The 15,313-nt window shown below is 38.5% G+C and overlaps 2 protein-coding genes across 6 annotated transcripts; both read left to right on the top strand.

The window, feature by feature from the left end:
* The first annotated feature begins 9,671 nt into the window (after window positions 1-9,671).
* Window positions 9,672-12,728, top strand: LOC147500369 (G-type lectin S-receptor-like serine/threonine-protein kinase At2g19130). The gene is made up of 4 exons (XM_086563638.1): window positions 9,672-11,007; window positions 11,506-11,607; window positions 11,696-11,874; window positions 12,459-12,728. Exons 1-4 carry the CDS (start codon window positions 9,672-9,674, stop codon window positions 12,726-12,728), a joined length of 1,887 nt encoding a protein of 628 aa, XP_086419764.1.
* On the top strand, window positions 10,801-14,001 carry LOC147500368 (G-type lectin S-receptor-like serine/threonine-protein kinase At4g03230). 5 transcript variants are annotated; one of them, XM_086562029.1, is made up of 7 exons: window positions 10,801-10,941; window positions 11,494-11,607; window positions 11,705-11,874; window positions 12,459-12,669; window positions 12,940-13,175; window positions 13,353-13,506; window positions 13,599-14,001. In XM_086562029.1, the coding sequence occupies exons 5-7, from the start codon at window positions 13,087-13,089 to the stop codon at window positions 13,902-13,904; spliced, it is 549 nt and encodes a 182-aa protein (XP_086418155.1). In that variant the 5' UTR covers window positions 10,801-10,941; window positions 11,494-11,607; window positions 11,705-11,874; window positions 12,459-12,669; window positions 12,940-13,086; the 3' UTR covers window positions 13,905-14,001. The 5 variants fall into 5 exon arrangements, with proteins under 5 accessions (XP_086418155.1, XP_086418154.1, XP_086418157.1 ...); XM_086562028.1 differs by having other exon boundaries at window positions 11,696-11,874; XM_086562031.1 differs by having other exon boundaries at window positions 10,803-10,941; window positions 11,506-11,607.
* The last annotated feature ends 1,312 nt before the right edge of the window (window positions 14,002-15,313 follow it).

Raw genomic sequence — 15,313 nt, 5'->3', positions numbered from 1 at the left:
GTTGTATGCTTGCTGTTCAAGAACGTTAATACTCAAGTTTAAATACCATTTCTTTGTTGGATGTTAATACTCAAGTTTTTAGTGACTCTTTACTTAGTCTTGATGTCCGGTTACTATTTACTCCTGAAATTGGATGATTTGTACGTGTCAAACATAAATGATATGATTCAATTGGGCATGACATGGTCCAGTTTGTAGTTTTATTATTAACCGATTACATATTGTCTTTGAATTGATTAAGTCACTCTTTCGAAGTGTCTAGCACCCTCAAATATACATGTTAAGGTCATAGTTCTGCTACACAAAAAGTTTATTTTAACCAAAGGATTGGTTTACTTACCAAGAGTTGGGGATTCAACCTACTTGGACCGGTTGGATGTGCGAAGCGAGTAGTGTAACATCACGCTCGCGCATCTCAACCCAACTTGGAGATTGAAGTTCTGACCGGTTGGATGTGCGAGACGAGTAGTGTAACATCACGCTTGCGCATCTCAACCCAACTTGGAGGCTGAAGTTCCAATCTTTCTTTGACGAACACTTCCCAAGCTTATACGTATTTTATATAATTAATCATTAGTTAATTAGTTAAGTGTACCACTCCCCTCATATCCTCTGTTCTCATAAACAACGTAGGACGTTCAGAATGAGGAAAACTAAATAAGAAGTTCGATTCTTAGAATGTATAAAGCCCAGACAAAGTTTAAGATTTGAAATTATGTATAGTGAATTTGTTTGGAAGAAACTACACGTCGTTTTAAAAAATAAAACTATCTTGTTTTCCAAGTTGAAATGGTTGGTAATGTTATATTTATTTCTTAGAAAATTTAATGTAGTATTGTATATTTTATTTTAGTCTTACTCATACCAGCAAATTCAATTTGTTGATCCATATTTCTTTTGCAACGTGAGTGTGTTCTTGAGAAGATAAATGGTGGAGTGCAGTGGATGAGGACGCTTGATTTGGATTCACTCTTGGCATCTTTCTGGTTTTAAGTTTTATAGAGTGTATAGTTTTAAATTAAGACAGATGTAATAGAGTTGGTTAGTTTATTTTCTAATTTAATAATGTGATTGAAGAATTGTTCTTTTGGTTTTAATTTGATCTCAGATGCGTTTTTTTATATCATGCAGTGTTTTTTTTTCTTCTGAGCCCTTAGTTGATAGTTATACACTTCTACTTGTATTGTAGATATTATAAATTGGACAACGTAAAACGGCAAATGTGAATTTTGTGTTGGATGACTAATGTTTTTGGTGGATGCTCCACAGGTTGTTAATATCATTGCGTCTCATCCTGATCATGATATTGTCATTGCCATAAATACACTTGGGAAAGAAGATCTTTTACTTCACATTTCGCATGCTTTGAAAATAAAGGTATTTTTTCTTTTTAATCTTCAAAGTATTCTAGTTCTCTATTTATGATGCGGTTCATAAGGGCTAAGCTTAAATGTGACCTGGGGACATAAGAGTTGCACCTCAAGTAGAGTAGCGTCACATCTGAGTTCCCATGCTATGGGAAATAAAAATGGGGGTTGTTGTTGGGAGGTCCAATGCTATGCTTACCCTTACGCTTTGCAGAGATGTAGGGTGCCATTCTAGGTTCCACTTCCTAGTACCATGACCGAAATGAACTCCCGCTTCCATGTTCCGTTCCATCAGCGCTTCCACTCGTTACCACTAAACAACGAAGCCAGGAGCGGAAGGAGGGACAATCAATATGATCTGTCCGCCCCGTTCAATGGTGTTAGGACCTGGGCACACCTGCCAGGCCTGGGCCTCCGGGCCCATGGGATAACTAGTACCGATATTGTCCCCCACTTAACCACCCATTGAGCTTGGGCCACATCTTGGCCATGGGTGTGGGATTTTATCTTAAAAGACCTCGGTACTAGTTAGTGGACTTCCCACTTTATCAGCCCATGATGAACTCCTTTCTTGTTCAATGTGGGACTATTTCTTTTTACGGTCCACACACTCTAACAAATGGAACACATGTTTGACATTGGCAGATGAATAGATCACACGAGACATCATCATTCATCTTGAATTTTTGAGTAAAAAATTCATACTTTGAGTCATTAAGCGGTGGATTCTGCTAATGTTGCATGTATTCTATTTTACAGTATTCCTTTACAGACACATCGAATTTAAAATTATGACTACAAATTCTTGCTTGATATTTTCGCAAACAATTCTATGTGTTTGCTGTTTAAGCTTCTCCTCATTACATCTCTATGCGTTTATTAGTAGGTCCCACTTAGTTTTTTTGGTAAAGTTTATAGGTATAGTTTCCACAGACCTGAGTTTAAAATCTGCCATATTTAATCTTACCTATAATAGGAAACTTTCAAGGATTAAGTAGTAACTTCCTTAATATTGGAAGTAGGTAACAAGTTTATTTTCTTATCTTTCTTCCTTGTTAACAATTGTGCAAAGATCAGGGTTTGGCCCGAACGCTTGCAAATAATGCATCTCCTCGGATTCCAAGACATCTTCACAACAACAACTTGCCACACTAGAGTGAGAACCGTTCCTTTTTACAGTTTCAGCATCAACATTCTCGAGGAATTAAATAAAATGCACCCTGCAATAGGAATTATGCCCTCTGGTCTCCATGGGTAGTGAGACCCTTCGAAGAGAATGGCTGCTCTCTTGGCTCTTCCCATTTTATTTTCCACGATAGAAGCACGATTACAAACTCAAGTGATATTGCTTACAGAAGTCAGCAGGTGGAAGTGTCAGGCTCTATTAGAAAGTTTCATCACTGCATATATTCAGTACCGTACTCAGATCACTCGTGCTTCAATGAATTACAAGAATTTGTAAACCTTTTACAGCCTCTGACTATGAAAGGTATAGTTTCGTCATCTTCTTGTGACACTGACCCACATAACTGTTGGGATGTGGAACCGTCGAGCGAATGAAGCTCCGGTATCTCACCAGCAAGCTTTAGAGTTTTGAAACTTTTCGGAATTTTGATGATTTGTCGATATTTCGGCCCCAAGCCCATATTTCTCACCTTTTTTCTATGTGTACCTATATAAAGGAAATAGATTAGGGTTTTGAGATTTTTTTTGAGAGATTCATTTCTTGGGTATTGTGGGAGCTCTATTGAGCTAGGATTTGAGTGAGGCCTCTTGTTTTTGATTCTTGATATCTCTTGTAAACTCTTCAATCTTTGCTATAAAGGAAACTTGGCTCTTGTGTGGATGTAGGTAACATTTACCAACCACCTAAATCTTTGTGTCTCTTTGCATATTTACTTCCTTACTTATTGTTTGCTTGCTATGGGTGATGATAAATTAGTGGCTTTGCTTGTTTGAGTTTGTTGTGATAACTACCAAAGTCTTAGGTGGGTGATTTCCTTGGTGTGAGCTCCAAGTTGAAATCATTTGGGATAGAAAGTAACTAGATTGAGGTGTGACTTTCTAGTGAAATCTCCCAACAAGTGGTATCGGAGCACGGTTTTGAATCATTGGAACAAGGTGTGTGAGGAAAGTTTCTATCTTTAGCAGAGAAGGCTAAGTGTTTGAAGAAATTCCTCTGAGAGAGTCTCCACCATTGTGTTGGTTCAAGTGGAAGTCATGACAACCGAAAAGGAAAGCTACAGGATAGAGAAGTTTGACGGAACAAATTTTGGCTATTGGAAGATGCAAATCGAGGACGTACTCTATCAAAAGGATTTGATGGAAACATTGATAAGTGAGAAGCCCGATGAGATTCCGCAAGGCAAATGGGATCTGCAAGATAGAAAGGCATTGGCCACAATCCGATTGAGTCTCTCGAAGTCGGTAGCCTTTAATATTAAAACCGAGAAGATGGCGAAGTCTCTCATGGAGGCACTTACTACGATGTATGAACAACCCTCGGCCGCGAACAAAGTCTATTTGATCACCAACCTATTTAGTATGAGAATGTCAGAGGGGACCTCCTTCAAGGATCACCTAAATGAATTCAACCAAACTAAGGACCAATTGGAGTCGGTTGAGATTACATTTAGTGATGAGGTGCTAGCTTTGGCGATACTTGGACAATTGCCTCCAAGTTGGAAGGCGACTATGGCGGCTATTAGTGGCTCTGCTTGGGAATGACCAAGTTGAAGTTTGAGCACATTGTTAGTATGGTACTAACCGAGGAAATCGGGAGACGGATTGTCCTTCATCTTGGGTCAACTTCGAGGTCGGCATTGAGCGCTGAAAAGTAGGGAAGAAATTCAAACGAGTCGTAGTAAGAAAAAGTGGAGGGAGATCGAAATCTCAAGCCCCGATTGCAAAGCGTTGAACCTGATCCTCGAGACATAAGTGAAGTTGTATGTTACAATTGTGGTAAGCATGGCCACTATAGTAACAATTCCCCCGCACCAAGAAAAACAACAACATTAATAAGAACAAGAAAAGAATCAAAAGCTAATCTTGTTGAGATGGTAGATGATGCTTTGATATGTTCAATGGAGCACTGAAGAGTCTTGGGTACTTGATTCGGCAAGATCTTTCCATGCTACCTCACATCGAGTTCCTTGAGAACTACACGAAGGTGACCTTTGAAACGGTCTTTCTTGGTGATGACCAACCTTGTGACATTGTCGGCAAAGGGTGGCGTGCATGTCAAGATGAATGGCTCGTCATGGTTATTGACGGACGTCGGAACGTTTGGATTTGAGGAAGAATTTGATTTACGTAGGGCAATTGGAAAGTGAAGGATTTATTCTGATCTTCACCGGTGATACTTGGAAGGTCTCGAAGGGTTCAATGGTTGTTGCAAATGGTAAGAAAGATGGTACTTTCTACATGACCGCACATGGTTGTGAGTCGATTGTCGTACATGGCAAAGAGGATCCCAATGTTTGGCACCGCGAGACTTGGTCACATGAGTGAGAAAGGAATGAAAATCCTTCACTCTTACGGTAAACTCCCAAAGTTCTGATCGACCGAAATTGACTTACGAGAACCGCTTGTATTTGGAAAGCGGCGGGTGAGTTTTCGAGAATGGATCGGACTCAAAAGCTAGAAGGCTTGAGTTGATTCATCTGAGATGTCTGGGGGGCGGTAATGTCTCTTCACTTGGCGGAAAGTCATATTTTGTGACTTTCATTGATGACCATACTAGGAAGGTGTGGGTCTATTTCTTGAGACACAAGTTAAAGTATTTGAAGTGTTTCAAGACTTGGAAGGCCATGGTTGAGAATGAGACAAGCTTGAAAGTAAAGAAACCGAGATCCAACAAACGGTGGAGAGTATGAGGATTCAGGTTTTAAAAGTATTGTCTTGACAATGGCATCAAGATGGAAAAGACTTTGCCAGGGGACACCTCGTGAGAATGGGGTTGAGCGGATGAATAGAACATCGGAGAGAGAGCTAGGTGTATCGTACACTAGCGAGGCTTGCCCAAGCGATTAGGCGTAAAGTGTTAGCAATGCTTACTTACGACCATAGGGACCATCGGTACCTTTGGATTTTAAGATTCCGGAGGAAGTGTGGAGCGAGGAAGGATGTGAACCTTTCCCATTTGAAGGTGTTTGGTTGTGTGTCCTATGTTCACATTAGTGACCAAGCTAGAAACAAGCTTGATGCTAAGTCACTTAAAGTGCACCTTCATCGGCTATGGCGGTGATGATTTTGGGTATCGCTTTTGGGATGATCAAAATCGGAAAATCATTCGTAGTAGTAGATGTTGTGTTTAATGAGAAGGTGATGTACAAGGACGAGGAGATGAAGCCTGAAACCAAGGAATCGGGTACGAGAGTGGCACAGAGTATGTTGAGTTGGAAGACTTCGATGTAAGTCATGGTATAGTGGGAGCCCCACAGTCAGAAGATGACATTAGTAGTGACTCAGAGAATAATGAGGATACTACACCACCGAGTCCATCTCCACCTCATTCCCCAAGGAAGACATCCAGGCCACATGTACCGAGTACGAGATATCCACCCTCCACCTATGTGAATTACTTGCTACTTACTGATGGTGGCGAGCCTCAATGCTATGATGAAGCATTGGAGGCGAGTGATGCAAGCAAGTGGGAGCTTGCTATGCAAGATGAGATAAAGTCCCTCATCTTTAATGGCACGTGGGAGTTAGTCATACTACCCATGGGTAAGAAGGCTCTACAGAACAAATGGGTGTTTAGAGTCAAAGAGGAACATGATGGTTCCCGAGATACAAAGCGAGGCTAGTAGTCATGGGTTTTATTGAAGCGGCGCGCCGACTTCACAGAGATATTCTCCCGATGGTGAAACCCGAATACCATTCGGTCGATGTTGAGTATTGTTGCGTGGAAGATTTATATCTTGAGCGGTTGGATGTTAAACCGCCTTCCTCCATGGTGACCTAGTTGAAAAATTTACATCACGGCAACCGGAGGGTTTTATCAAGAAGGGTAAAGAGAATATGGTATCACGGTTCGAAAAGAGCTTGTATGGTTTGAAACAAGCCCCTAAGCGGGTACGGGAAGTTTGATAACTTCATGCAAGGAAATGGCTACTATAAGTGCAACGCCGACCATTGTTGCTACTTTCAAAGAGGTTTCGACTCCAGCTACGTCATCCCTGTTGCTATATGTTGATGATATGTTAGTAGCGAGTTCGATATGTCGAAATCGGAGATTGAAAGAGAAGTTAGCAAGTGAGTTCTCTATGAAGGACTTGGGTGCGGTGAAAACAGATTCTAGGGATGAGGATCGAAGAGATAGGCGAAAGGTATTCGAATTGTCTCGGTGAGTATATTGAGAAGGTATTGAAGAGGTTCAACATGGGTAGTGTGAAACCGGTTTACACCTTTGGCGATCCACTTCAAGTTGTCCAAGGAACACTCTCCCAAGATCGTTGAGGAAAAGAAACTTCATGGCTAAGGTACCATACCTCTGCCATTGGAAGTCTTATGTATGCCATGGTTTGCATCGTCCCGATATAGCCAAAGCGATTGGAGGAGCCCCGATTTATGTATAATCTGGCAAGCAACATTGGGAAGCCGTGAAGTGGATATTGAGATATCCGAGAGGTACTACTGAGAAATGCCTATGTTATGGAAGGGGTGTTGTGAGCCCGCAAGGGTATGTGGTTGCCGATTTTGCGGGGATAAGTAGATCGCAGGTAAGAAGCACTTCTTGGTTATGTCTTTACAAAAGAGTCTTTGCGGTGAGTTGGATTTTTAGTTCTGAAGATTGTTGCTTTGTTTACCACGTAGGCGTAGTATGTGGTCGCGATCTGAGGCAAGCAAAGAGATGATCCGGGTTCACGAGGATTGATGGAAGAGCTTGGGATGAAGCAAGAGAGAAGTGTGTTACACAGTGACAATCAGAGTGCCATACATCTTGCTAAGAATTCCGCCTTTCATTCTAGGACCAAACACATTGGTCTCCGGTATCATTTTATCCGATCTCTGTTGGAGGATGAGGTTTTGGCACTTGAGAAGATCCAAGGGAGTGAGAATCCGGCGGATATGTTGACCAAGACCGTGCCTACTGAGAAGTTGAAGTTGTGTTCAACTTCGGTAGGTCTTCTTGCTTGAAGACCATGATGGATGAGCCGAGTGTTTCATTAGTAAATTGAATTTGGATTGAGCTGTTACAATTGAGATGTGATGTGCATGTAGAATCTCGAAGGTTCCAAGTGGGAGATTGTTGGGATGTGGAACCGTCGAGCGAATAAAGCTCCGGTATCTCACCAGTAAGCTTTAGAGTTCTGAAACTTTTCGGAATTTCGATGATTTGTCGATATTTCGGCCCCAAGCCCATATTTCTCACATTTTTTCTATGTGTACCTATATAAAGGAAGTAGATTAGGGTTTTGAGAGATTTTTTGAGAGATTCATTTCTTGGGTATTGTGGGAGCTCTATTGAGCTAGGGTTTGAGTGAGGCCTCTTGTTCTTGATTCTTGATATCTCTTGTAAACTCTCCAATCTTTGCTATAAAGGAAACTTGGCTCTTGTGTGGATGTAGGTAACATTTACCAAACCACCTAAATCTTTGTGTCTCTTTGCATATTTACTTCCTTATTTATTGTTTGCTTGCTATGGGTGATGATAAATTAGTGGCTTTGTTTGTTTGAGTTTGTTGTGATAACTACCAAAGTTTTGGGTGGGTGATTTCCTTGGTGTGAGCTCCAAGTTGAAATCATTTGGGATAGAAAATAACTAGATTGAGATGTGACTTTCTAGTGAAATCTCTCAACAATAACTTTCTTGACAACCTCTTTGGACCAAAACAAACTATTGAGCAGTCAAGCAAGAAGTTTCAAAGAAGAAACTTAAATGCTAGTGTTGAGACAGTCCAAGTAAAGCCTGTAACTGGTCGTGATAAGTCCATTGATTTAAAGCTAGAAAGGGAAAGATATATGAAACCTCGTGTAAGTTGGAAAAGGGTAAGTGTGATGAGAAGACTAAGACGTGGTGCGGAAATTGTGGAAACTATCAACATTGACTAATGAGACTGTGAAATTTGGATTCTGTATTAAAATAGCTTAAATGTCTGTTGTCTGAGTACAGAAGATATGATTCTGCAATGGTGGCTTGTACTCTTACATGCATGGATAAAGCTGTAAGTTTCAGCTGGAATACGATGATGTTATATTGTCATATATAAACATGTTTATGAGCATAATCTTTGTATAGAACTTGGTCGTACACTGAAAGTCTGTTGGGTCTTCTGCTGCTCTTCTTCTATTGTTTGCTATCTATAAATTTTTCAGAGCTTAACTCCTGCTTATCCCTTGAGGACCTCAAAACGCATGGTTCCGCATGATCAACATGGAAAAAAAATAAAGGATCAGTTTGAATTGAATTGATTGCTCAGAAAAGCAATCTGATATGTGGAAATTAATTAGGAACCAAAGCAATGCATTATTATTAATTTTTTTAATATTAAGCAATGCATTATTCACATTTGTACTGAGAGCATTCGCAATGCAGGGGGTTTCAAGGGGTATGTGACTATAGTCACCAGTTTTGGGGAAAAACTGCTCTGTAATGCAGAGGTGAATACCTGGTGAATATTTTGCCTAGTTGATTTCAAGGTGAAACTCATCACCGAGATAGTGGTTGAGTTGTTAATTTCGGATGGGATGTTGGATTCCGTCTCGTGTGTTTTTTTTTAAAAAAATGGGTTTTTTTTTTCGGACGGGATGTTGGATTCCGTCTCGCATGATTTTTCGGTTTTTTTTTTTTAAAATTTCAGACGGGATATTTCATTCCGTCCGTAGCGTTTTTTCGATTTTTATGTCCAGACGGAATCCAACATCCCGTCCGAGATATTTTTTCACCTTTGCATTGCCCAGCTTCACCTTGTTTTTCACCGTTTTGGTGGAAAGAAAGTGAATAAGTGCTGAGGTGGCGGTGATACGGGGGGATCAATGCTCTGAAGTTGAATCCTCTCGCGGGAAGAAAAAACACAAGATCCTAGGACTAGTTTTTTTCTGCTAATTATGAATTTATGATAGACTTTTCAAAGCGTTGGAAAAAATCTGAATTGGTCTTCAAAAACTAAAAGATTTTTGAGTAGTTCTTCAAAAAACGTGCAAATTCCAAGCGCCTACAACTCTGGCAGTAAAAGAGTATTTCTTCCAAAAAGAATTTTCTTCAAAAGGACTTGCAAATTTCATAAGTCTACTCTTAGCCTAGTTGTTCCACATTGTTCCTATATTCTAATCCTTACTTCGTCATGTGTCAAAGAAGAGATGAAATCAAAAGGGCAAACATGGTTGTTTCTCTTAATTATGTTTTTCCAAGCTCATCTCTACTTTGCAGCTGATACCATTTCTTCAGGTCAATCTCTCACTCAATACCAATCGTTGATATCTAAAAGTGATATATTCCAACTTGGTTTCTTCACACCATACTCATCTCTTAACTACTACATAGGAATATGGTACAAGAATATTCGTCCACAAACTATTGTTTGGGTTGCCAATAGAGATACTCCCCTTACTGACCCATTTTCTTCAGAGTTTAAACTCTTAGAAAATGGAAATTTAGTTCTGTTCAACTCGTCGAATATAGTGGTATGGTCCACAAATACGACCTCGAAAGCCATTAATTCGTCTGAAGTGGTGCTTGGGGATGATGGAAATCTTGTTTTGAGAAATGGGGTTGGACCATCTGATGTTTTTTGGCAGAGTTTTGATTACCCTACGGATACATTTTTGCCAGGTGCAAAGCTTAGATATGATAATAGAACAGGGAAAGCAGTGTCACTTACTTCTTGGAAAAGTGAAAATGATCCTGGAAGAGGGTTATTTTCATTAGAGTTGGACCCAATTGGGGATCAGTATTTTATAATGAGGAATCGGACTCAAAGGTATTGGACTAGTGGACCTTGGAATGGACAGATTTTCAGTGGAGTTCCAGAGATGAGATTGAATTATATTTACAATTTCAGCTATACGAAAAATCAGAATGAGAGCTACTTCACCTATAGTCTTTATAATACTTCTATTGTTTCTAGACTTGTGCTGGATGTGTCTGGGCAAATCAGGCAATCTTCATGGGCGTCTAATACAAAAACTTGGTTTTTGTTTTGGTCTCAGCCAAGACAACAGTGTGATGTCTATAACTTTTGTGGTGCTTTCGGTATATGCAATCAGAACTTACCCGTTTGTACGTGTTTGGATGGTTTCAAACCACGAACACCAAACGAATGGAATTTTACAGATTATTCTGGTGGATGTGTAAGGAATACATCCTTGCAATGTGGGAATAAAGATGGCTTTTCACCGATGCAAAATGTGAAATTGCCTCAACAGCCTTTGGAAGTTCCAAGTGCTCCGAGTGCTGATGACTGCAAATCATCATGCTTAAATGACTGTTCTTGCAGTGCTTATGCTTACAGTAGAGGGTGTTCAGTTTGGAGTGGAGATTTGTTAACTCTACAGAAAGCTCCAGATGGCGATGATAGTGGAATAGATCTCTATCTGAGACTTGCTGCATCTGATATCAATTTCCCTATGGGTACCTCTCCAACTCCTTTAATTTGTCATTTTTTGTTACACAATTCGGAGCAGTTGTGGACTTGTGGTACCTAGCCTAGGAAGTTTTCACTTGTGTAATTATTCGGGCCTTACAGAGATAGTAGCGGTTAGCCTGGTTTCTTTAGAGTGGATTATGGCTTCAGGGTGAAAATAAATGACATTTTGTTCTTAACATTCATTTTCACTGCAAAAAAGTCTTTTGCAGTGAAAATCAGTGCAAAATCCATTTTGAAGTCAAATGAAGAGTCGTCCAGTGCAATGACGTTTCCACATGGCAAACCGGTGTTTCCTCGAGTACATTCTGATGTAGGATAGAGGAAACCTTCCATCGCTAGAATTCAACGAATGCTTAGCTAGGACCTATGGATAAGTATAAATAGCAGGGAAATCCATCAGTCTATGCTTCGTAGGCAATTGTTTAGTTAACAACAGAGACAATATCTTACCTGTGAAAAACAAATTCGTTATCTGAATTGTATTAGTCTCTATAAGTAAGGGCAGAGTAATTTAACTCCAACTATTGTTGTCTTAGTTTTGTCTGCAGGAAAAAAGCCACTCAAGGCATACATCATTGTACTCATTACTGGATCAAGTGTCATTAGCATATTGGCTTGCGTTTTTTTAGCATATAAAATGAAACAAAGAGGTAAACAATTCTTTGATTTATAGAATGACTTTTGTAAGTACCACGTTATACTTTATTTTCTTTGGTTGTACTTATTATCTGGAAATAGGAGATTCAGGTAAAACCAGATATGTAGGTAGAGAGATATCACTGTCGGATTTGTCAAAAACTCATGAAGTAGAAAGGGGCAAGTTGGAAATACCATCATTTGACTTCAACACAGTTTCAGCAGCTACAAAAAACTTCTCAAATAAGTTAGGGCAGGGAGGATTTGGTCCTGTCTATAAGGTAATATTAGCTTGTTCAAATGCATGTAATATTTATATATCCAACCTGGATTTAGCATTGCCACAATATCTCTGTGAGCTTTGAACTTGAAACAAATCCTTTTCTAACACTACAACAATAAAACATTGTTCTTAACGCCATTGCTATGGCCTGTGAAAGAATCAAATAAACACCCAACACTGTTATTACTAGTGTGTCACTCTACTAAAAGTTGTACTCCTGCTAATCATAACTCACCTTAAAAATTGAGGAATGCATCAACAGGGACTGCCCTGCTTCATTAGCAGTGAAAGACTGCAACAATAAGATGTGACAACAGTTACATGCATTATGAATATGAACATTTTTCTAAGGCTATATGTAATGGAAGGGGGTGATGATCCTATTCATCTAGTTTTGCAACTAATTTTAAAGCTGCATTATATCGAAGAACTTTGCCTTTGAGTATTTGCCTCTTCTGACTAAGAATGGAAGACCTTTAAAAGCTGCCTGCAATATTTCATAGTATAACAAGTAGGAATATTGGGAAATCAAAACAGCATTTTGTTATGGTTAAAACATCTTTCTCTCTCTCTGTTTTTCAGGGTAAGCTACTAGATGAAAGAGAAATTGCAGTGAAAAGATTATCGAGAAGCTCTGGACAGGGTGTACAAGAATTTAAGAATGAACTAGTGTTGATATCCAAACTCCAACACAGGAACCTTGTTAGGCTTCTAGGTTTCTGCATTGATAAAGAAGAGATGATGTTACTCTATGAGTACATGCCCAACAAAAGCTTGGATGCCTATCTCTTTGGTATGTGCATGCTCTTTTCAAAATTTACCCCAGCCCTTTCTGTTATTGAGAAATTTTAAGTCAACAATATCCATGATGCTTTCCCCACGTACCACCACTTGTGGGTCGTGGGTCTTTTATAGCTCTTCCCCTTTGCACAATATCATTAGGGCATGCTATGTATTGCGCTAGTTATATTATGATTCGAGGTACATGTCGTCAGCACTTCCTTAAAATCTGTAATGTAAGTTAACTTTATTTTACATTTTCTGATGCGTATGAAAAATTCAGATCCAGCTAAACGAGTTCTGCTAGATTGAGTAAACTTCAAACATTATTGATGGTATTGCACGAGGCCTTCTTTATCTACATCGTGATTCTCGACTTAGAGTGATCCATCGAGATTTGAAGGCTAGTAACATTCTTTTGGACGAGGATATGAACCCAAAAATATCAGACTTTGGCATGGCAAGGATATTTAGTGGAAAGCAGACATTGGCAAATACTAATAGGGTTGTTGGGACATAGTAAGTATCATATAGTAATGAATATTGATTGTAGTTTTTAGGTTTTCATATATTCAAATACATGTTTTGTGTCCTTCAATGAGACCATGACTATAGTCTTCTTTAACTTTTACGCTTTCCTTAGATCAAACCAACTGGCATGCAACGACTTTAAATTCTTTTCACAACAATATGCAGTGGTTACATGTCACCTGAGTATGCCATGGAAGGAATATTCTCTGAAAAATCTGATGTATTTAGTTTTGGAGTGTTGCTGTTAGAGATTGTGAGCAGTAAGAAGAATAACAGCTTCTGTTTGCCAGAAGAATCTTATAACAACCTTTTAGGATTTGTGAGTATATACTTTTCAGCTTTATCCTCGACTTTTAATTTACTTTTATGATCTCTTGCTTCAAATGGGTAATCTGAAATTTTTTGATCAAGGTATGGCGATTGTGGAATGAAAATAAGGCGTTGGAGTTGATGGATCCAACATTGGTCGAATCATACAATTCACAAGAGCTGATGAGATGCATCCATATGGGGCTTCTTTGCGTGCAAGACCATGCCCTTGATAGGCCAACCATGTCTACAATAGTTTCCATGCTTTGTAGCGACGCAACTCTTCCCATTCCAAAGCAACCAGCATATACTCTGGAAAGGAGTTGTGAGCAACCTGAGATTCCTTCTAATATCAATGATGCAATATCTATAAATTCTATTACCATCACAACTCCCCAAGGACGATAATTTGATGGGCATATACATTCCTTGACATAAAGTGTATGCATAGAATTTGTACATTACTCAATTATTCATCTATTTGAGGTCACAAGAGTTAGATTCACTAGCTTTCGAACCCATTCTACGAACGGGTGCTGTTATATTAAATTATTCTAAAAAATATTTGAACTATGTAGATAGATCTATTTATGAGATATGAATATTACATTGGTCACTCATCCAAATTTCTTGCAACTTGAAAACCATACTCCAGAAAATAATAATAATAATGCACTTTTATAAAAACCCTTCGAGTTCTTTTTGTTGTTTAATAATAGAAGTTTGATAAAAATTTTGTGAGAATGTCCAATAAGACGAAATTCATATTGAATATACTTGAATAGCAAGTCATTCCCAATCATATACTTGTCAAGACATTTCCACTACACATAAAACAATAATGTTTTGAGATTTGTTCAATGCATTAGCATTTAATTTCTGATTTTCCGTTAAATATTTTTTGAGATCAGTTCATTGCATTTGTATCTAGTTTTTGATTTTCTGTTAATTCATCTTTGAGGTTAGTTCAATGCAATTACATCCAGTTTCTGATTTCTGGTTTTTCAATTTTTGTTAATTATTATTTGAGATTAGTTCCATGAATTTGCACTTAGTTTTGGATTGCACATTAATAACTCTATGAGGTTAGATCAATACATTTGCATTCAATTTCCTATTTCAAGTTAATTATCATTTGAGTTTAATTAGTTCAATGCATTTACATCCAGTTTTCAATTTCTCGTTAATTATTTTTTAAGTTAGTTCAATGTATTTGCATCTAGCTTTCAATTTCCAGTTAATTATTCTTTGACGTTAGTTTGATGCATTCGCATCTAGTTTTCGATTACACATGAATGATTCTTTAAGATTAGTTCCATGCATTGGCATCCTGTTTCCGATTTGTCGTTAATTATTCCTTAAAGTTAGTTCCATTCATTTGCATCCAGTTTCTGATTTCCTGTTAATTATTCTTTAAAGTTAGTTCCTTGCAGTTGTATCCAGTTTTCAATTTTCCGTTAATTATTCTTTGAGGTTAGTTTGATGCAATTGCATCCACTTTTCGATTTCTGTTAATTTTTCTTTGGGGTTAGTTTGATGTTGTTTCCGATTACCCGTTAATTATTCTTTGAGGTTAGTTTGATGCATTTATATCCAGTTTCCGAGTTCCCGTTAATTATTCTTTGAGGTTTGTTGAATGCATTTGCATCCAGTTTCCGATTGTCAGTCAATTATTCTTTTAGGTTAATTAGTTCAATGCACTTGTATCCAGTTCCTGGTTTCCTGTTAATTATTCTTTGAGGTTAGTTCATTGTAGTGTTACATCTAGTTTTCGATTTCCCGTTAATTATTCTATGAGTTTAGTTCATTGCAGTGTT

The sequence above is a fragment of the Coptis chinensis genome, chromosome 5, assembly GCF_015680905.1.
Source record: "Coptis chinensis isolate HL-2020 chromosome 5, ASM1568090v1, whole genome shotgun sequence".
NCBI classification, from domain to species: domain Eukaryota; kingdom Viridiplantae; phylum Streptophyta; class Magnoliopsida; order Ranunculales; family Ranunculaceae; genus Coptis; species Coptis chinensis.
This window is presented reverse-complemented; position numbering and strand designations above follow the sequence as displayed.